Source organism: Schistocerca nitens, chromosome 4, assembly GCF_023898315.1.
Source record: "Schistocerca nitens isolate TAMUIC-IGC-003100 chromosome 4, iqSchNite1.1, whole genome shotgun sequence".
Classification (NCBI taxonomy): Eukaryota; Metazoa; Arthropoda; class Insecta; order Orthoptera; family Acrididae; genus Schistocerca; species Schistocerca nitens.
In genome coordinates this window covers 485,318,752-485,340,533 of record NC_064617.1, presented here as the reverse complement: position 1 = coordinate 485,340,533, position 21,782 = coordinate 485,318,752, and the positions used below count along the sequence as shown (strand labels likewise).

At 38.0% G+C, this 21,782-nt stretch overlaps 2 protein-coding genes across 7 annotated transcripts in view; one reads left to right on the top strand and one right to left on the bottom strand.

The window, feature by feature from the left end:
• The window catches only part of LOC126251314 (uncharacterized), a 214,016-nt gene extending 201,121 nt beyond the window's left edge, over positions 1-12,895 (bottom strand). For 2 of the 6 annotated variants that reach the window (XM_049951639.1, XM_049951644.1), the window contains exons 1-2: positions 12,772-12,836; positions 12,520-12,651 (exon numbers count right to left, since the gene is read on the bottom strand). Coding sequence is in view for 1 of the 6 variants with exons in the window: in XM_049951644.1 (XP_049807601.1) it covers positions 12,520-12,525 (6 nt within the window). In the remaining 5 variants the exon portion in view is untranslated. Of the gene's footprint in view, positions 1-1,071; positions 1,142-10,606; positions 10,652-12,519; positions 12,652-12,771 lie in introns of those variants that run through there. The other 4 variants (XM_049951640.1, XM_049951643.1, XM_049951641.1 and 1 more) reach the window with 4 other exon arrangements.
• Positions 12,896-12,993: 98 nt separating this feature from the next.
• On the top strand, positions 12,994-16,329 carry LOC126251313 (uncharacterized). The gene has a single exon (XM_049951638.1). The coding sequence runs from the start codon at positions 13,186-13,188 to the stop codon at positions 13,876-13,878; it is 693 nt and encodes a 230-aa protein (XP_049807595.1). The 5' UTR covers positions 12,994-13,185; the 3' UTR covers positions 13,879-16,329.
• The last annotated feature ends 5,453 nt before the right edge of the window (positions 16,330-21,782 follow it).

The window sequence follows — 21,782 nt, the reverse complement described above, 5'->3', positions numbered from 1 at the left end:
TCACTATTTTATGGATACGCAAATAGTCAGCACACTTCACTCTCCTGTGGCCCTAGTAGCAAGACATTTCAAACAGTCCTTTTCACAAAAGAACTGCAACTGTGTCAACTGGCAAATCCTTCACAAAAACACAGAACTCGCTGGATGGTCTCAGATTTCTTAGACGCCTCTTCAGTAAACAAATTAGCACTGATCAATTACAATACAGAAACATGCAATGAACGACCACAACAAAGAAACTAACAAGAAACTACAACAAAGTTTAAAAAGTAACCGCAACAAAGAAAGTTTAAGAAGTAACCGCAACAAAGAAAGTGAAAAGAAGTAACTGTAACAAAGACAATAGAAATAAACAATGTAACAAAGAAATTAGTACAAAACAACTTCAGTAAATACATACAATACTCTTGAAAGTTACAAAAAAAATGTTTTTTAAAAAATGAAATCTGTCCAACTTAAAAGTGGAAGCTCTCCTTTACAGAGAATATAGCACTACATGGTATTAATCGACAGAAAACAAAAAATCTAAATTTTCTGGATTGGCATTGTTAAAAAAAAAATCTGTAAATTATTAAAAATTTCAAAATAAAAGAACTTTGACAGATAAGTTCAAACTAAGGATACCAATGTAATCATAAAGCAATTATCTTTTAAATAAAAAAAAACTAACAAAATATCTAGAACTATTACAGAGATACAGCATTTTAATAATTTTTCCAAGTTCACATCTTCAAAATGGTGTTCGCAGTGTCATCTTTGGAGGCTTGTATTCAGGGCAGGAATTTTTTTGGAGAAAACAAAATACCTGTTTCTGACTTACTCCTGAATTTTAACATATGCTAAATTCAATAACATCCGAGACTAAGAAGTGATACAGATTACCCGAGTATGTGATGCATCATTGCAGTCTACGAGGCTGGTGAACTCTAATTGAAAGTGATTTGTATTGTCAGTAACAGTAGAATATTTTTATTAGTAGCTAGTTTTGTAATGGAAAAAATTAAAGGTATTCATATGATGCGGGCTATACACTGAAAGTAATAGCATATGCAGAAGAATATGTAAACAGACCAGCTGAGAAGCATTTCATCCCTCCACCACTAGAAAAACCGCTCGCAACTGGTGGGCTAGTAAAGAAAAACTGAAAAAAAAATGAGTAAGACTTAATGTGCAAATAAAGAACTGAATGCATAATGGCCAAAACTAGATTATGTACTGAAATGGATTGAATGACATTGTCAAGACGGCATTTAAATTAATACAAAAATGATTCAAATACATGCTCTCAAGCTAGCTCTACAGTGGAGCTTAACAGACTAAGGGTGGAGTTGGTTGTGCTACAAGTTTGTGAAGCCTCATAGACTTGGCGTGTGAATCAAAATCAAAATACCTCACAAAATGCTACAAGAGTATGAAGAGAAAATATCTTTCCATCACTTTATTATTCAACATCAAAATAAAATCAATGTGGAACTAAGCCAAGTGGCGAATATGGACAAAACTCCTCAGACATTTGATGTGCTGAGTAACAGAGCTCTTGCCATCAAAGGAGCTAAAACTGTAAATACAAAAACAAGTGGACATAAAAAAGTACTACCCTGTTGTTCTTTCATGCTGTGCTGATGGCACTAAACTTAAGCCAATGATCATATTCAAGTGCAAAACAATGTCAAAACCTTCTGAAATACCGCCAAGCGATTGTGTTCACATACATGACAAGAGCTGGATGGACGAGACTGGTATGAAATTAAGGATTAACAGAGTATGGGAGAGAAAGAAAGGTGCTTTATTGAAGAAGAGATGTCTTCTTGTGCTAGATTAGTTTAGTAGGCAGTCATTTGAAAAATTCTGTGAATGATGAATTGAGGCAGGGAAATACAGAGCTTGCTGTTATTCCAGGAGGACTTTCTTCACAACTGTAATCTCTTGATGTATCAATAAATAAACCATTTGAAGTGTGTATGAGAGAGGTTTTGCACAAATGGATTCATACTAAAGGGAGCTTTCAAACAACCTACAGTCAAACGTGTGTCAGTGAATAAAAGAGTCGTGGTCTAAGAGTGACAGAAGAAATTGTCATTAAATCTTTCATGTCATAAGCAGCACTCTCAATGGCAGTAAAGAAGAAGAAGAAGAAGAAGAAGAAGGAGTAGTAGTAGTAGTAGTAGTAGTAGTAGTAGTACAATTTTCAGGGATTTTAAAGGTCAGTTCAAAAATATTTTTTAATCTCACTTTGCAGTCTAAAAAGTAGTTTTTTTTTTCCTGCTTAAATATTACGGTGTGTCTCTACGGTGTATGCATTGACGAGGACTCCTTTGCTGAGGTCTTAAAAAGGCCTTCACAGGCAGGCAACCCCCCTCCACCCCCAACCTCCTCTGAAACCTAGTATGCAAACAGGTATCCCATGTCATATCTCCCCCCCCCCCCCCAATCCTCCCACCACCCCCAGGAAGTAACTACAAAGAAGCATCCCCCCACCCCTTATTTCTCATTATCACTCTGAACTGGAGGAACTGAACAATATCCTAGGTCAAAACTTTGATTCTCTCTCAGCATGCCCAGAAATGAGGCACATTCTACCAAAGATCATTCCCACCCCTCCTAAAGTGGTGGGCCATCACCCACCCAACACCCTAGCCCATCCCTATGCCACTTCCAATACCAACCCCTTGCCACAGGAATCTACCCACCCTGTAGTTCTTACTCCAGCTCTGTCACAAGCTTATCCTACCCTATCAGTGGCTGGGCCACCTGTGAAAGCAGCCATGTCATATAACAACTCTGTTGCAAACACTGCACTGCTTTTTATGCATGAATGCTGACCAGTTGTCCATCAGGATGACTAGTGACTGCCAAACTCTCACCAAGAACAACGTTGAACACCTGGTGACATAACATGCCAAGTTTCACTGGCTGCTTCACAACCTGGTCCATCTGGATTCTTCCCTCCAACATCTTCTCTGAACTACGCAGATAAGAGTTCTTCTCACAACACATCCTTCACTCCCGTAATTGTTCTGGCCTCAGTCTCTGGTAATCCGTTGTCTCCAAACTGTCTCCTGAAAGTTTAGCCTCCCTCCATCCTGTCACTGCCTCACAATTCATGTCCTCACATCATCTTCAGTGTGTGCCTCTTCCCACCAGCTCTGACAATCAGCACATCATTATACATACTGATGCACTTGCTCCTTTCCTTCAATGATAATTATTTGTGTGTGGGATCAGTTAAAATCCAGGACGACATTGTTCTGCAGAGCATCCATCTCTCCAGCAACTCCAGAGATGGAGGGCCACCACCTAAATCAGCTAAGGGGTACCCAATCATGCAGTATGGGTAGTGTTTAAGGGAGTTGGTAACTTCTTCCTCTAACGGTTTCATGATTTATAAAATAGTCATGACTTAACAGAGAACTGATACCATATCCACTGCATAAGCCGTTCATATGGCCTTCGTAGTTTGACAAGCTGTTAAAGCAGAGGTCTTTTATTCCCATATTTCCTTCTCCTAAATATAAAATAAAAATTTGGGCAAACCTGTGTTCTGGAAGGTGATGGCTCTGGACAGCTTGGTACAAAAGAGATTGTTTACAAGGGCAATGACTGTGAGGAGTTTTGCTACAATTTACACACACAGTTTATGAAGTATAGTGGGATGATGTGTAATAAGTGCTGCGAAATCTGCCACAATCTGACAACTTGAGATTACTGTCATCAATCACCGTCCACACAGTCCTGACTCGGTACTATCCTATTTTCAACTGTCTCCAACACAAATAATTTCGAGGTCTTCTCTTTGATAAGGATGAAGCAGTGCAAGCAAAGTTGAGGTTGCGGCTCCATCAATAAAGGCAGTCATTCTGCAGTGACAGTGTCAAGAAACTGGACTCTCATTAAGGGAAATGTATTTTTCACCATACTAACTTAAGTTGAGAAATAAATATGCAGACATGAAGAATAAAGATGTAGAACATTAACAACACTTACTTTATTTAAAAAGCGTTAAGAGTTTTCACATAAAAAACTTGAAGGCCTTACTTTTCAGTATGCCCTAATTTTTAACTAGGCATGGAATGTATACAAAATAGACAGGTTAGATGTCATAAGGAGGGAAGTGTTGATTACACTTAAAAAAAAAAAAGTATTCCTATCGAGGTCAAACACCCCCCCCCCACACCCACACACACACACACACACACACACACACACACACACACACACACACACACACACACAGTGAAATTGTGGACTTTGTAGCTACAAACAGGCTTGACCCTACTGTCTGTGTCAATATAGTGACAAGGACTAGTGGTCATGATGATTTTGTAGCAGTGATTACTCAAGTTAATAAATGCACCGCGAAAGCTACGAGAGTCTTTATGCTGGAAATTGTGGATAAGCAATTGTTAGCATTCTCCTTAGGCAGTAAAGAGATTAGTTGCCAAGGGCTTAAATCACAAAAGGTCTGAGTTCCGGCCTGGGAAATGGTATTAAACGAACAACATACAATACCCTGGTGAGTAAAATATTCATTCATTAATTAGATGTGTTCAAAAAGGGTCACACTGTAGATTGAGGAGAAGAAACTGAAAAGTTATTTCACCATATTGTCTAATAAATTGAGTGTCTATTAAATTGGTAGCTGAAGGTGACATGGATAAGGGAAGGGGAAATAAGGAAGTGTCCGGTTCAACCCCTCTGCTTTGACCTATGACGTCACCAATATGACGGAAATGGCTATTTTAAGCATCTCCAATATGGCGTCTATGATACACATACACATGCCAACAAACACGGAAATATGTATAAATAAAACTGTTGTTATTGAACTTGAAATAAACACGTGGTTACCATTTGAAAGTGAACATAAATGCTTTTATTAACACCTACAGAATGAATGTAACACAAGGATAGGCAAAACACAACCATGTAATAGGAATGTCTATAAAAGCAATCTGTAGCAACTGCGGCAGAGATAAATATGTAGCAGAGGCATCGATTCTAAATTCCAACAGCCCCACAAGAAGTGATGTCTCTCAGTACTTCATTCTCTGAGTCCAGATTCTTGTGTTAGTTACTGATGTCTGGTTCTTGGCAGTGGCTTTGTCATCATATCTGCAAGCATTGCATTTGTGGAAATTTGCTCCACTGCGATTTCTCCTGTATCTATCTTTACCCTGATGAAATGATGCCTGGTGTCAATGTGTTTAGTGCAACCTTTGTATCCACTTGTCTTTGACAGATCAGCTGCACCTTTGTTGTCGCAAAACAATCTTATCGGGCCCTCTTTTTGGAAAAGGGATATCTCTCTTTGCAGACGTTGCAGCCAAAGTGCTTCCTGACATGCAGAAGTTAAAGCCATATATTCTGCTTCTGTCGTCGAGAGAGCTACTGTTGGTTGTTTCTTACTATGCCATGATATTGCTGCACCTTGTGACAAATAAAAAACCAGTGGTTGATTTTCTGTCTCCTATGTCCCAGCACCCAGTCAGCATCATTGTAACCTGTGATGTCATGACCTTCCTTGGAAAATTGTAGCTTGAAGTCTTTATTTCCCTTTATATACCTTAGGATTCGCTTTACAGCTTGCCAGTTGGATATTCCAGGGTTATTATTAAACCGACTCGCAACTCCAATTGTGTACGCTAGATCTGGTCTAGTACCTAGTTGTGCATGCATTAAGCTACCTATGGCTTCTTTATATGGGACTTTATTGCATCTTTTTCTCTCTCTGTTTTTGGGCTCATTTCATGAGTTAATACTTGGTTATTGTCAAGCGGAGTGGATACTGGATTACTGTATTCCATTTATACTTCCATAAAATCTGCTTTATATAATGAGTCTGATCCCACCATAAAAGTCCAAGCTTATGATCTCGTCACTCGGATCCTTACACAATTGGATACTTCTCCAAGGTCCTTTAAGTTGTTCCTTTAGTTGTTCTTTAAATGCAATTTTCTGTTGCATATTGTTACAAAATATCAGCATGCCATCTACATAAATAACTACAATTAATATATCGATTCCTTGGTTTCTGTGATAAACAGATGGATCAGCGTTGGACCTGCTGAAATTTAGACTTAGTAGAAATTTGTCCAGTTTGATATTACAACATCGACTTCCCTGTTTAAGTCCGTACACTGCTTTCTCGAGTCTTAGTACCTTCATGTTTGACAGTTTTTGTCACATAGTCAACTGTGGGAATTCTTTTAAATCACCTTGCAAAAAAGCTGTCACCACATCACAATGATCAATGTCCAAGTCATATTTATCAGCTAGACTAAAATATCTGAGTGAATTGTATCATATCACTGGTGAGTATGTTTCTCCATAGTCTAAACCTTTAACTTGTGAACATCCCTTAACTGAAAGTCAAGCTTTATGGCTAATTATCTGTCCTTGTAAGTCTCATTTTATCTTAAAGACCCACCTAGCATCAATCACTTTTTTGCCTTGAGGCAGGATAGCTGATTCCCAAATTTTATTTTCCGCATGCGACTTCAATTCTTCTATTGCTTGAAACCATTTCTCTGAATCCTTGGATTGCAAAGCTTCTTCCAAAGTTAATGGCTCTGATTCTTGTGAATCTTTAGTACAATAGGTCACATAATCATCCACCTGCTTTGGTATGGGTATTCTGGAAGATCTTCTGACAAACCCCTCAGATTTAGTTATAAGTTAGCACAGTGGATAGGCCTTGAGAAACTGAACACAGATCAATCGAGAAAACAGGAAGAAGTTGTGTGGAACAATGAAAAAAATAAGCAAAATATACAAACTGAGTAGTCCATGCGCAAGATAGGCAACATCAAGGATAGTCTGAGCTCAGGAGCTCCATGGTCCCGTGGTTAGCGTGAGCAGCTGCCGAACGAGAGGTCCTTGGTTCAAGTCTTCCCTCGAGTGAAAAGTTTACTTCCTTTATTTTCGCAAAGTTATGGTCTGTTCGTTCGTTCATTGGCATCTCTGTTCACTGTAATAAGTTTAGTGTATGTGTTCTGCGACTGCACCGCAAAACCGTGCGATTAGTAGACGAAAGGACATGCCTCTCCAATGGGAACCAAAAACATTTGATCGCAAGGTCATAGGTCAACCGATTCCTCCCCAGGAAAATACGTCTGATATATTCTATACGACACTGGTGACAGCATGTGCGTAACATGACAGGAATATGTTGTCGACCCACCAAACTTTTACACTTGGCGAATGGGTAAAAAGATTCTTCTACCTTGCCCAGTTTAGGTTTTCTTGTGGATGTGATAATCACTCCAAAAAAGTGATCGCATCGGACAGACGGACAGATAATAATTGTCTGAAAATTAAAAAAAACTTTTCACTTGAGGGAAGACTAACCAAGGACCTCTCGTTCCGCAGCTGCTCACGCTAACCACGGGACCACGGTGATCCTGAGCTCACGCTCTCCTTGATGTTGCCTATCTTGTGCATGGACTACTCAGTTTGTATATTTTGCTTATTTTTTCCATAGTTCCACACAAATTCTTCCGTTTTTCTCAATTGATCCGTGTTCAGTTTTTCAAGCCCTATCCACTGTGCCTACTTATAACTAAATCTGAGGGGGCGGGGGGAGGGGGGGGTTCCCTAGTGAGCACTTGTTGAGGTAGTTCAGATTCTTCTATTTCGACAGCCTGTTTATTCTGAAATGCTGTTATCTGATCTGTTGTCCCTTGAGCCATCTTGAATCACAATGTTCTCCTTATTTGTGAACAGAATAGATATCCGACGATCACCTGTTCCTGGCTTGTTATTATTCTTTTTAATTATTTCTTCTTTAAATATCATATCTCTGGATTTAATGATTCTTTGTTGAACCGGATGGAACAATCGATATGCCTTGTTTTCTTCACAGTATCCGACGAGTATGCACTGAACACATTTCTTGTCCCACTGGCGCCTAATGGTTTTTGGTATGTGTACAAATGCCTTACTGCCGAATAATCTTAGATGTCTGAGGTCATGTTTCTTTCCTGAGAAAGTTTCCTCTTGCATTATCTTGTTCAAAGCTTTTGTCGGTTATCTGTTAATGAGATACACTGCGGTGGAGGCTGCTTCCTCCAAAAACTCATAGGTAATTTCGCTTCAAATAACATATCTTGCCTTTTCTACGATTGTTCTATTGTACCTTTCTGCAACACCCTTTCGTTCTGGAGTGTAGGGAACAGTAGTTAAATGTTCAACTACTTCTTCCCTTAAAAACTTCGTCAGTCTTTCATTTACATATTCTTTTCTATTATCAGTTCGCATGATACAAAGCCTTTCACCTGTGATTCTCTATGAACTTTTTAAGATTGTGTATAATGTCAGGTACTTTGTATTTATTGCTGACAGATATAAAAAAATCTTTCTGCACAAATCATCAATCAGAGTTAGAAAATATTTAGCTCCACCAATCGATGTGGTTTGCATGGGTCCCCACAAATTTGAATGCACTAACTCCAAAATTCTTTTAGGTCTACAAGTGGAGTGTGGAAAGGAAAATCTAGTTTGCATACCTTCTACACATGTAACGCATGGAGTGTCGACGGCTCCTTTATATTTGATGCCATTAGCCAAACCGATTCGTAATTTTTCCATCGCATCTGAGTGCAGGTGGCCTAATCTTCTGTGCCATAGATTCGCATCAACAATAGACATGGATGCATATTTTGTTTCTGCACTGCGATCACTGGGTTGGTCCAGCCTATACATTCTGTTGATTAACAATGCTGTAGCTATCAATTTCTTCTCTGTATCTCGAATGCGACAGCCTCTACCGTCAAAAATGACTGAGTGACCCTGTTGCACTATTTTGCTTGCGGAAAGTGAATTTGTACTCAGCTGAGAAACAAAGTACATCCGTCACATTAATATTTATTTTCTCTCGGCCTGCCACAGCTTTAATATGCATGCAACCTGTCCCTTTAAGAGTTAAATTTTCATTGATGGCTACAACCACTTGTGAACTGGGAACTGACGCTACAAAATTTAAATCATATGGATGGTTTGACATGTGAGCTGATGCACCAGAAGCCACAAACCACTCTCTGTGTACAGCTTTAGTTGACAGTGGCATCATGAAGAATTTCTTGTAACTGGTTTCTTTAATTACTGATTTTTCGCTTGCCTTGTTTCTACTGCGACAATTTTTCGCTGTGTGTCCATACTTGTTGCAGATGTACCATCTCTGACCTTTGGGATTGTGGTGTGAGCTGATTCGCTTGTATTTATTTTTTTATTCGCCTGGAGAGTAGCCACACGCTTCATCTTTTACTTCCTGTAGCAATTTGTTTTTAATGGAATCACCCATTAGTGGCATGTTTGAGTTCTCTAAACCCATTATCATTAGTTTGTACTCATTAGGCAGCCCAGCTAACAAGATACATCCTACCCACTCGTCTTTCACTTCAAAGTTAAGATCATTAAATTTATTTGATGTTGAAATTATTCTTGACACATTCTTCCACAGACACACAGTTCTCGAATCGTGTCATTAAAAGCGTTCTCAACAGGCATATTCTTCAATGAAGTCCTGAATCCTCGTAAGTTTGTTTTAATTTATCCTACAATTCTTTTGCAGATAACTTGCTCTGCAGATGCACATAAATAACGGGATCAATTGATAAGATTATTTTGGCCATTGCGGTACATATATTAACTTCATCTTTGATCTCTCCCATTATATACTGCCACAATTGTTGGTTCTGTAAATAAGTGTTCATTGCAAATTGCCATGTATTGTAATTTTCTCTTCCTTTCAGTTTTTCAGTTAACGGCAACGAATTAACACTGACTAAACTCATGATATCGGCATTCTGTATCTGCGACGAAAAAAATGTTTTTATTCACTTCAAATAAACTGCTGGGTGACTGTGCCTGGGCCCATAACCTGTTGTTATTGAACTTTAAATAAACACACAGTTAAGGTTTGAAAGTGAACATAAATGCCTTTATTAACACGCACAGAATGAATGTAACACAAGGATAGGCAAAACACAACCATGTTAATGGGAACGTCTATAAAAGGATCCGTAGCAACTGCGGCAAAGATAAATATGTAGCAGAGGCATCGATTCTAAATCCCAAGAAAGACAATAACATCTCCCCCCAAAAATACAATCAAACTAACGAGAGAACTGCGGAAAATTTGGGGTTTTAGGGAGAGAACAAGCTAAATATAACAGTACAAAAAAAAAACACACCCTATGATACCAAAACACAGACGACGACGGAAAAAAAAAATTACAAAAATCTACAAGAATCTGACTTCCGTTGACCTATATAGGTCAATGGCAGCTGACGATACCAAAACACCAATGCCTACAGCAAAAAACTAACAAAATTGGAATCAGACATTTCCCTTGACCACAACTTAGGGTACCAACAGATATATACCCACAAATAAAAATACGAAAATTGGAATCGGTCACATACCTTAACCTACATACGTCAGCTATAATTACTGATACGAAAAAACCAACACCTACAACTATGAAAAACAAAAACCCCAACACCTCAAAAATTAAAAACTCAAACATCCCTACATAAATAAAAACACATTCAATACACAAAGTATTACAACTCAAGAAAAATAGACCTCTCCCAAAAAATTACTTACCACCAAAAAATTTCGGCCGGCCATCTCTCTCTCTCTCTCTCTCTCTCGTTGCACTATCAAACACAAGACGACATCTTCAATCACAATCAACTCAAACTCCACACCGTAATGACGCCACACACCACAACACCCTTACGTCATGGGTCAAAGCAGACAGGTGGAATTAGAAGCTTCCATTGACTGGTGGGGGCGCGCGCGTGTGTGTGTGTGTGTGTGTGTGTGTGTGTGTGTGTGTGTGTGTGTGTGTGTGTGTGTGTGTGTGTGTGTGTGTGTTTTTCCTAATTGCAAACATTTTTTTAAAACATCAAACATCAAAACTGTACTCTGAACAGCTTGAATAGCTTATAGTTCTATTGCAACTAAAGATACAAATTAGTTTGAAATGTTATAACAGCATAAAGAGAATATAAACCTGAAAACAATAGCAACAGTAGTAATCTTCGTGCATCACAGTGCACATAACTGAATATGAATGAAAATTTGTGAATGAAATCTTAAAACATATTTATACAAACTACATAAGAAATGATAAGCTTCAGATGTTTCTGTAATAATCATAAAAAGAAAAAAGCTATTAACAAGGTGGTCTCTGAGTTTAGACCACTATGTTCACACCATAAACTCAGTTAACAATCCAACATATGCATTCCACCATTGATGCAATAAGGAAGCCAATAACAAATCTATACTACATTGGAGTAAACTGAATTTGGAAAATAGCATCCATTCACATTATTCTGTCATCATCTCCTGACAAAATAAATTGTGGATACAGGTGCACAATTCCTGCTGACCACCACCCATCAGGTCCAACAGATACTTTGTATATTTATGTTAATCACTACAGCTTCTTCAGAAATTTGTATATGAGGGTCAAGTCATACCAAATGTAAACAGAATACTTTTAAGAGTCAACACGACATAAAACAATTAGGAATCACATTCAATTGCAACAAAATTCCTACAGAATTTAATTATTATGCTTTCACAACACACACACACACACACACACACACACACACACACACACACACACACACACACACACGATTTTTGTGTGACTCTGGTGGCGGGTGGGAGCTCACGATGGGTAAAAAGTTATATTGTGGACCCCATTGCATTTTTTGTACTTTATATGCAATATATGTGCATAATGTGTGAACCAATACTTCATTATATAACGTGTTCTCTGGGTGACACAGCATACACAGCCTATCTGTCACTCAGGTTATTTGACAATGGTTCTCTAGCCAGCTGAGCAATGCTCTCCAGTGTGATTCACCTGCCCTACTGCCTCAAGACTTTTGGGCACACAGCTGAATCACGCAACAAGGTCTTGTTGAGCAATTAGTTCTACATCTATTTTCTGCCAATCATCTTGATGGCGTGTGGAAATAATCACGAAACTAGTAACCTTCCTCGTCTGAATTAACATGAAGCCTTCATAGATTCTTAAATACAAAGAGATCCTCAAAAGTTTTAGGAGACATTATACGAACTCATGCAAAAGAACAGCTTCCAGTAACTACAGGAATATGTCACACTGATTACACCTTTTAAACGCAAACACATATGAACTCATAGCAATTAGGAATATTATAATAAGTTACGCCAGGACAAAGATGTCAATAACAAGTCGAAGTTGGTCTAGATTCAGAAATGCACTACGGCGCCGGCCACGTTAAAGCCTACACTGTATTACTGGGTCGTATTCAACTAGATTCGTCAGAATCCCAATTGCGTGGTAATACGTTAAGTACTTTGACAGGTGCAAGTCAACACATGTGTTTTCGAATTACCTTCACATTTTCTCACGATACACTATTGCGATGACCCGTAAATACAAGGACATAAAAAATGGACACGGCGCTCAGACACTTTGAAATGGCACAAAATGTGTAAAAAATACTTACTTTCATACAACAAATCAGAGAGTGTCAACACTAAACGCGGAACATTAAATAAGAGGCAATTCATAATCCACCGCCATCGCCATGTCAACTTGGAGTTTGTTGGTCGATATGTAGCAAATTCAATGGATGACACTTCGCAAATGTAAGAATATTTCTTTTTGAAACACTTTCTTGTGAATTTGATAATATAATAACAATAATTTTGTAATAGATCTCTGAATAACCGTGTGTGAATTTAAAATTTATACATACACGTCATGCAATTCGATTGTTGGAAGTACGTTGTTTTCCTACAAATGACATTCAGAGTATTTGCTAGTTTCAGTATACTGATTTTAAGAGGCTCATCTAATATAATATGAATTTTTGATTTGATTTTTTGAGACTTTCTCTTCTACCTAAACGATGATAGAGACCTGAAACTAAACGATACTTGCGACATATTTGGAATTAATATCTTTGGTTTAGTCAAGTGAATAACGTCTGTCTGTAATCTGTTCACTGTTGAAGACAGTGTATGACTGTATGTTTTGGAGAAAAGTGGAACGAAAACGGTGAAAACTATTAATGCGTGTTACATTATTTACAACACAATAAAAATTATGTATCGTGGATGGAGCGAATAGTAGTATTTACTCACACCTAATTACTACTTAAGTTGGTAAGATGCAGGATTGTAAGTTCTATATAAGAAGCACAAATACTGACTTTGTAGAAAAGCAGCGAAACATATTAGACTTAATAAACGCATTTGACAAGGAGAAACATGAAAAGGAAAAGGAAGATCCTGACAGAAGTTGTACGGAGTCTATGGAAGTCGACAGCACATGTGAAAGAGTGTCACTGAAGAGGAAAAGATCAGAAACGAAACATTTCAGAGGTAAAGAGAGTATTTTTAAGAAACCAATCGACTTCCCTCCTCGTTTTCGTGTTAGAGATATACCAGATCATCAAAGAAATCCGCACAAATGGGTGAAGTATACTCTAGGGGATGTGTCGCCAGACGATATGACAAATCAGGCTAATACAGCTGCTGCTCTGTCATTTCTTCGAGAGTTGGAAGAAAGGAAACAGAAACAAACTCCAGAAGGTAACAAGGAAGAAGTCAGACGAATCATTTTCAAACCTTCACATCAGGTCGCAAAGAAAGCAAGTGACCAACTGGTAGAAGAAACTTCGAATGCAAGTAGAACAGAGAGTTTAAAGACTTCAGTTTTCAGGAGCTCCAAACTCGTGATGCCAGAATACGTTGTTGGGATGGAAAAGAAAACTAGGCCAAAAAAGATCAAAAAAGACAATTCTCAATCCACTCTAAGAAAAGTGTCACTTAATCACTTGTATGAAAATGAAGATGAATGAAAAGAACGTGTAATTCCTTGTGCGTGAATTACGCATTCAGATTGTGTGTGTGTGTGTGACATGGATATAGTCAATATATGAGTGGTCCTGAAGTAGTAGTGATTAACAGATAAATACAGTGAAATATGTTAAAGAAATGCTTGTTAATGCAGAAGTAAACCAGTATGTAGCATGTTCAGTCACATATTTTATTTTACCCGACAAGTTGACAGTTTTGATGCTTGTCTGTATTTTACTTTCCTGTTTGCCTTTGTGTAAAACTTCCTAAAATACTGGTATAGTAGTTTATCCTACAGAGTCGCACTACATGTATTGTTTTATAAAAGGCAGTTAATCACTTTAAGTGGCACAGGTAGCTTGTAAGTGTTTGCGAGTCAAAATAGTACCGAAATAATGTTGACTGGTTTCTGTTCTTTACCATCAAAACAAGGAATTTTTGCAAAAATGGAGTTAAATATTGCTATAACACCGCCATTTTTTTCAGTTTATACGTCAATTCAAATGAAAGGTAGCCTAATAACTGATAGTTTGTACCTGGATTTTAAGCAGACATATAGGATAACGTTGTTTCTCTTGTGTAATGTTACACAACATATCACTTAAAAGATAAAATTTGCAACTGCAAACTCGTGTGATAAGAGTCTGCAGAAATGTGTTAATATGGTTATAAGGCTGTAACTGATTCAGTAGACTCTTTCATCAGTTGACAGCCTATCACATTATAATTCAATGTGTGACAAATTAGTTTAAGTTTGTGCTACGTAAATCTTACAATATAAACTTTGCGTTGGTAGCATTTGGTACATGACCTTTTATCTCAATGGTGCTAAATGGTTTGACGTAAGGGAATGAAGACCTCCTTTAAAATTGTTTCAGCAATAACGAATGAGATAAGTGGGAGAATAAGGTGAAAATTTGTTTTTCAATGAAACGCATAATCCTTTTTAACTGGGGGACAGTAGAGCAATTTCAAGAATTTTTACATGGCCTTCATAATATCTTATTCATGGTTTGGAGCAACATTAGTTTTTCCTTAGCCACCTGCACTTTTTCTTTTTTGATGTCCCTCTTATGGTGAAGAAATGTGTATATGTGGGAAAGCTAGGGATTAAAACTTGTTTTAATTATAGGTACGTAAACTCGGGTCCAGTTTTATGAACTGGTTATTGATATCAGTAAGCTACTTTTTTTTTGGGAGGTATTACTGTTAGTATCATTTTACTACACCTGTTTTTATAGTATTGTGTGAGTATTTAATTACACTTTTATGGTCTTTACTTGAAACTTCACACAAAATCTCAAGCTTACAATTACAAGCATTCCATTTAAATTAAATGTAAGGTGGAAAAGGCTTTGCCATTACTAATACATACCTTGTTGTCATTGTGATGGACACTTCCTAGTGGGATGCCTCGGAGCATATTATAAATACTTCAGTGCCTAGTGTAAAACCTAAATTTGGAGAGATTTTTGGGCCAATCCTTTTGGCAGTCCTGTCATTTACACTGTGACAATTGAAACTTTCAGAGATTGAGCAGTCATTTGACATGTTTCATATTATGATTCACTTCATAACACTACTGTTAATTTTGCTGTAAAGTACCAGAAATGTTAGCAAAACTTTACATCTATATTGAGTTTGCATCGTTTCGTACACATCGTGTTAGGTAGTCCCGACATATTTTTGGTCAGTGGTTAAGACAGCTGATAGGTGGCGTACGCCATTACATTATCTTTAGAAGTAGTGTGTGTGTGTGTGTGTGTGTGTGTGTGTGTGTGTGTGTGTGTGTGTGTGTGTGTGTGTGTGTGCGCGCGCACATGAAGAAACTTCCTCACTTTTGAAAGCAATTTCTCATGATTTGTTAGTGTGTGATGCAACATGTTTACATACTAATTAATTCTGTAACTCAGTTGCTGAACTTGTCAGTAAGAGCATACAGAAAGAATGAAAACTGTACTGAACTGCATACTTGTAACTTTGATATTTTTTGATTGGTTCGATAACACTTTCATCAAGAGTATAATATTTGTATGTGTATGACGAATTGAATGGTGTTTTATTCGAATAATTAATTAATCTGTTAGCTGTAAACTAGGTCCTGATACCTCGACTCCCCCCCCCCCCCACACCAGCCCCCTCCCCGTGCATTGAACTACTGAGAAGTATAATTGTAATATTGACAGAGACAGCTTCACTTGATTTATCATTTATGTGTATGATGAGATACATTGTTAAGAACCTCATAATAATCAGTTGAGTACTTTGTTTTATGTTGCATTTTTATTGAGACGACTTGCTATGTTTATTTTTATGCAAAAGAAATTAATTTCTAGACACTGATGTATGAAATGAAATGTATCAGATGTGTATAAATGTTTGTAATAAACTCATATGTGCTGTAGTATATTCAGAAATAATCAGACTTGAAACACTGAGAGGTTTGTGTATCTGCTTGTTGTAACAGCTCCTTTATCCATCAGAAACTAACGATGGTCACTCTCTGTATCTTTTCATATACAGTTGTTTTCAGGATACTTTATATATCTCTTATATTTTCCCATTAATGTGCTGTGCAGCCTGATTAGGGGACCAATTTCATCATCTTTATCTTTATTCAGCCTCGGATCGTCTCACAACGATATAGGTATTGTCAAGTATAATACGGAACAAATCAGTGACTCAAAATGTACAACACGCAGCATACATAATATGCTTTGTGAGGATAGGACAGGTTATTAGCCGTGGCGTTGATTGAGGAAGCAGCTAGGCACTTGCCTTAGTGGTTTAGAAAAACACAAATGAGGCTAGCCAGGCAGAGCAACTTCATCCTCCCGAATATAAGCTCAGTTTATTGATGGCTTAACTGTCCTGTTTGGTTGGTCCTTATTGTGCAGTATTACTTGATTTACACACAGATGGTTTCAGGTAACTCATTGTGTAAAAAAACAGTCCCATTCTTCATTGCTGCATGCACTAAAGATATCTGCTATAAACTCATGGTGCTGCCTGTCCCTTGCACCAATTCCAATCTGTTCAGAAAGCAGATTTGATGCCTCATATATTAAACTCCTTAGTCCACCTGAAAAAACTGAGTTGGCATCCCACCATGTTGAGCGAGAGGTTGAACTCCAGGAAAACGACAAGACATTACTATTTTGCACCTTAACGCATGATTTCCTTGTGAAAGAAGTGAATCATGACCACATATTGAAATGTGACAGGGATTGTAGTTACCTCCTTTCATTACTTCCCTCTACTCCGAGACCACCTCTTATTCCTTGTGTCATATGCCTTACTTAAGAATAATGTGTTAACACTGCTTTTAAGTGGATGTCATGTAGTAATCTTTTTCATTTTATTTTGCAGTTTATTATACAATTTTATTCCCTAGTATAAAATGCTGTTTTGGGTGTTTGTTTTTCCTAACTAAATGTAAGTCCTAACTGGTTCTTGTTCCATATTATGTATAGAAATATGAGTGAAATAAATGGTAATGTTTTCCCAGATATGCTCCACAGATTGTAAATGAACACACGTGGATGCACTTGTGTATGACTATGGGGCTTGAAGAATAGTACAATTTTGTAAGCTGTGTCACTACGTTACTCTTCTTGTGTGTGTGTGTGTGACCATACAGCACTCTTCATCTCCATTATATGACTTTTCCATTACTTAAAAATGTTTTGTTTAGGCTACTTTGCATACGCAGGGTTGCCACAGGTTCTGGAAATAAGAGAATTCCAAACATATCAGGGACATTTGGAAAAAAACACTGGAAAAATCTCGTTTTTGTCTCAGTAGATGAAATGGTTTGTTTACTGAGATGTCGTGCATCGTCACTGGTTGGGTGCAGCTGAGCACGTGCGCCACTTCTCTACTCCATCATTACTACTGCTGCTCCCCTTCCTATCACTCGCCCCAGCTTGCACTCAGTGCTGCCACCACTTTTCACTGCTAGCCTTGCAGCTGCAAGAGATAAGTGCGGACGTGAAGTGTGGTTTGTTTGGATCTGATTCCCAGAGACTGTAGATGCAGCAGCCAGAGGTGGCGGATGTGTGTGCATGAGTTATGTCTGGATGAGTGTGTGAATGTTATGTGTGCCCTCACTTTCTGACAAAGGCTATGGCCAAAAATTTAGTTGTGAGAGTGGAGTGTCTTTGCTATGCGTCTGTCTGTATCTCAGTGATCATCTTTATGGTGAGTTGCTACCTATCATCATTATTATTAATTCCCAGAGTATTTGCACAAGTTATCATTTGCATGGATTGATCACTGCGGTACCATTTCATCAACATACTGTCTGTGACTCCTGAATAGCTGGCCACACCAGTGAATTTTCATGGCCGGGTCTGTGTGTGTGTGTGGCATAATGCCATGGATTTATGTGGTTTATCCATGGTCAGGTGAATACAGGGTGATAAGTGCAAAATCAAATAGGGGTAATGCAGGAGTAGGTTTACTAATGAATAAAAAAAAGAAAATAGGAGTACAGATAAGCCACTAAGAATAGCATAGTGATTGCATTATTATAACCAAGATAGACATGAAGCTCACACCTTCTCTTTTGGTGTGGTTCCCCATTCTTTTACCCCATTTTACCTCCACAAATTAAATTTGGGTGTTGTTTTACCTTGAGCCTCGTTTGCATCAGGAAGAAGGGACAGATGACCCTGTAGTTTGGTCCCTTTATATCCCAAACCAGCATACCACAGTGGTATGAGTTTATATGCCAACTAGCTCAGCAGATGAGGAAGAGGTTGAAGAAATGTTTGATAAGATAAAAGAAATTATTCAGATAGTGAAGGGAGACAAAAATTTAATAGTCATTGGGGGACTGGAATTCAGTAGTAGGAAAAGTAGTTGGAGAATATGGAATGGGGGTAAGGAATGATAGAGGAAGCCGCCTGGTAGAATTTTGTGCACAGCATAAATTAATCATAACTAACACGTGGTTTAAGAATCATGAAAGAAGGTTGTATACGAGGAAGAGGCCTGGAGACACTGGAAGATTTCAGATAGATTATATAATGGTAATACAGAGATTTAGGAACCAGATTTTAAATTGTAAGAAATTTCCAGGGACAAATGCAGACTCTGGCTACAATTTATTATGAACTGCAGATTAAAACTGAAGAAACTGCAAAAAGTCAGGAATTTAAGGAGACAGGACCTGTATAAAATAACTCAGGCTGTAGAGTGTTTCAGAGAGAGCATTAGGGAACAATTGATAAATACAGGAGAAAGAAATATAGTAGAAGAATAGGTAACTTTGAGAGATGAAATAGTGAAGGCAGCAGAGGATCAAGTAGGTAAAAAGACAAGGGCTAGTAGAAATCTATGGCCACCAATTGTGGCACGTAACACAAGAGCCAATGGACAACAGAGGTCACGTTCTCCCTCCACCGCAATAACCTATCAAAATAAAGTTTCCTCTCCTTCTTCCTTAAGTGACCAATAAACTAACTACCTTTTTAAAATTATGACGTAATGGCATGCGCAGTGAACACTAACAACAAAATATAAAGGACACTGCATAGCTAGAACGCACCATTAGACCCAGAAGAAGGCCGTTGCAATTGTGGCCGAAACGTTGGCTTTTCTATAGCAGCAGTAGTTTTTACATTATGACGCGGTACCAAACTTTTATGTCAACTGACTCTGGCCGCGGAAGCCTACGCAATTATAAGAGATATTGAATTTAATTGATGAAAGGAGAAAATATAAAAATGCAGTAAATGAAGCAGGCAAAAGGGAATACAAACATCCAAAAAATGAGATTGACAGGAAGTGTAAAAAGGCTGAGCAGGAATGGCTAGAGGACAAATATAAGGATGTGGAGGCATATGTCACTAGGGGTAAGATAGGTACTGCCTATAGGGAAATTAAAGAGACCTTTGGAGAAGAGAGAACCACATGTATGAATATGAAGAGCTCGGAGGAAAAACCAGTCGTAAGCAAAGAAGGGAAAGCAGAAAAGTGGAAGGTGTGTATGGAGGGTCTTTACAAGGGTGACATACTTGAGGGCAATATTATGGAAATGGAAGAGGACAAAGATGAAGATGAAATGGGAGAAATGACACCGTGTGAAGAATTTGACAGAGCACAGAAAGACTCAAGTCGGAACAAGGCCCTGGGAGTAGACAACATTCCATTAGAATTACTGATAGTGTTGGGAGAGATAGCCATGACAAAACTCTTCCAACTGGTGAGCAAGATGTATGAGACAGGCGAAATACCCTCAGACTTCAAGAAGAATGTAATAATTCCAATCCCAAAGAAAGCAGGCATTGACAGTTGTGAAAATTATTGCATTATCAGTTTAATAAGTCATGGCTGCAAAATACTGACACAAATTCTTCACAGATGAATGGAAAAAAGTGCTAGAAGCTGACCCCAGAGAAGATCAGTATGGGTTCTTTAGAAATGTTGGAACAGCCATGGCAATACTCAACTTACGATTTATCTTAGAAGATAGATTAAGGAAAGGCAAACCTACGTTTGTAGCATTTCTAGACAGAGAAAGCTTTTGACAATGTTGACTGGAATACTCTGTCAAATTCTGAAGGTGGCAGGGATAAAATACTGTGAGCGAAAGGCTATTTACAATTTGTACAGAAACCGGATGGCAGTTTTAAGAGTTGAGGGGCATGAAAGGAAAGCAGTGGTTGAGAAGGGAGTAAGACAGGATTGTAACCTATCCCTGATGTATACTGAGCAAGCAGTAAAGGAAACAAAAGAAAAATTTGGGCTAGGAATTAAAATCCATGGAGAAGAAATAAAAACTTTTCAGTTCGCCGATGACATTGTAATTGTGTCAGACACAGCAAAGGATCTGGAAGAGCAATTGAATGGAATGGACAGTGTCTTGAAAGGAGGCTATAAGATAAAAATCAACAAATGCAAAACGAGTATAATGGAATATAGTCAAAATAGACGTGGTAATGCTGAGGGAATTAGATCAGGAAACAAGACATTTTAGTAGATGGGTTTTGCTATTTGGGGATCAAAATAACTGATGATGGTCAAAGTAGAAAGAATATAAAATGTAGACTGGCTATGGCAAAGAAAGCGTTTGTGAAGAAGAGAAATTTGTTAACATAGAGTATAGATTTAAGTGTCAGGAAGTCGTTTCTGAAAGTATTTGTATGGAGTGTAACCATGTTTGGAAGTGAAACATGGACAATAAATAGTTTAGACAAGAAGAAAATAGCTCTCAAAATGTGGTGCCACAGAAGAGTGCTGAAGATTAGATGGATAGATCACTTAACTAATGAGGAGGTACTGAATAGAATTGGGTAGAAGAGGAATTTGTAGCACAATTTGATTAGAACAACGGTTCGGTTGGTAGGACACTTTCTGAGACATCAAGGGATACCAAGTTAGTATTAGAGGGAAGCATGGAGGGCAAAAATCGTAGAGGGAGACCAAGAAATGAATGCACTAAGCAGATTCAGGATAAAGGTTGCAGTAGTTACTTGGAGGAAGAAGCTTGCACAGGATAAAGTAGCATGGAGAGCTGCATCAAACCATCGTCTAGACTGAAGACCACAACAACAGGACTGCAGTATTCCTCAGCAGGTCAGAGGCCACAGGTGATGGATTTCAGAAATTGCGACTGTCTCACTGCCAGTATATTGCAATGTGTGGGGTTTTATAGACATTTTATTTGTTTTTGTACATTCCAGCACTTCGAAAATAGTTTATATATTAGAAAGTATGGTCGATAAGAAGAAAATTTTGGCAGTCGCTGACGGTTTGTACCCATTGTGTGCAAATATTTCTTGAAAGAAAAATCAAGTAATACCTGTAAAATAATACATGTAACCCAGTGGGTAATATCCAACAGTAATGAACATAGTATAACCATTTTATTGGCGGGCACTTTTACATAACTCTTTTCCCC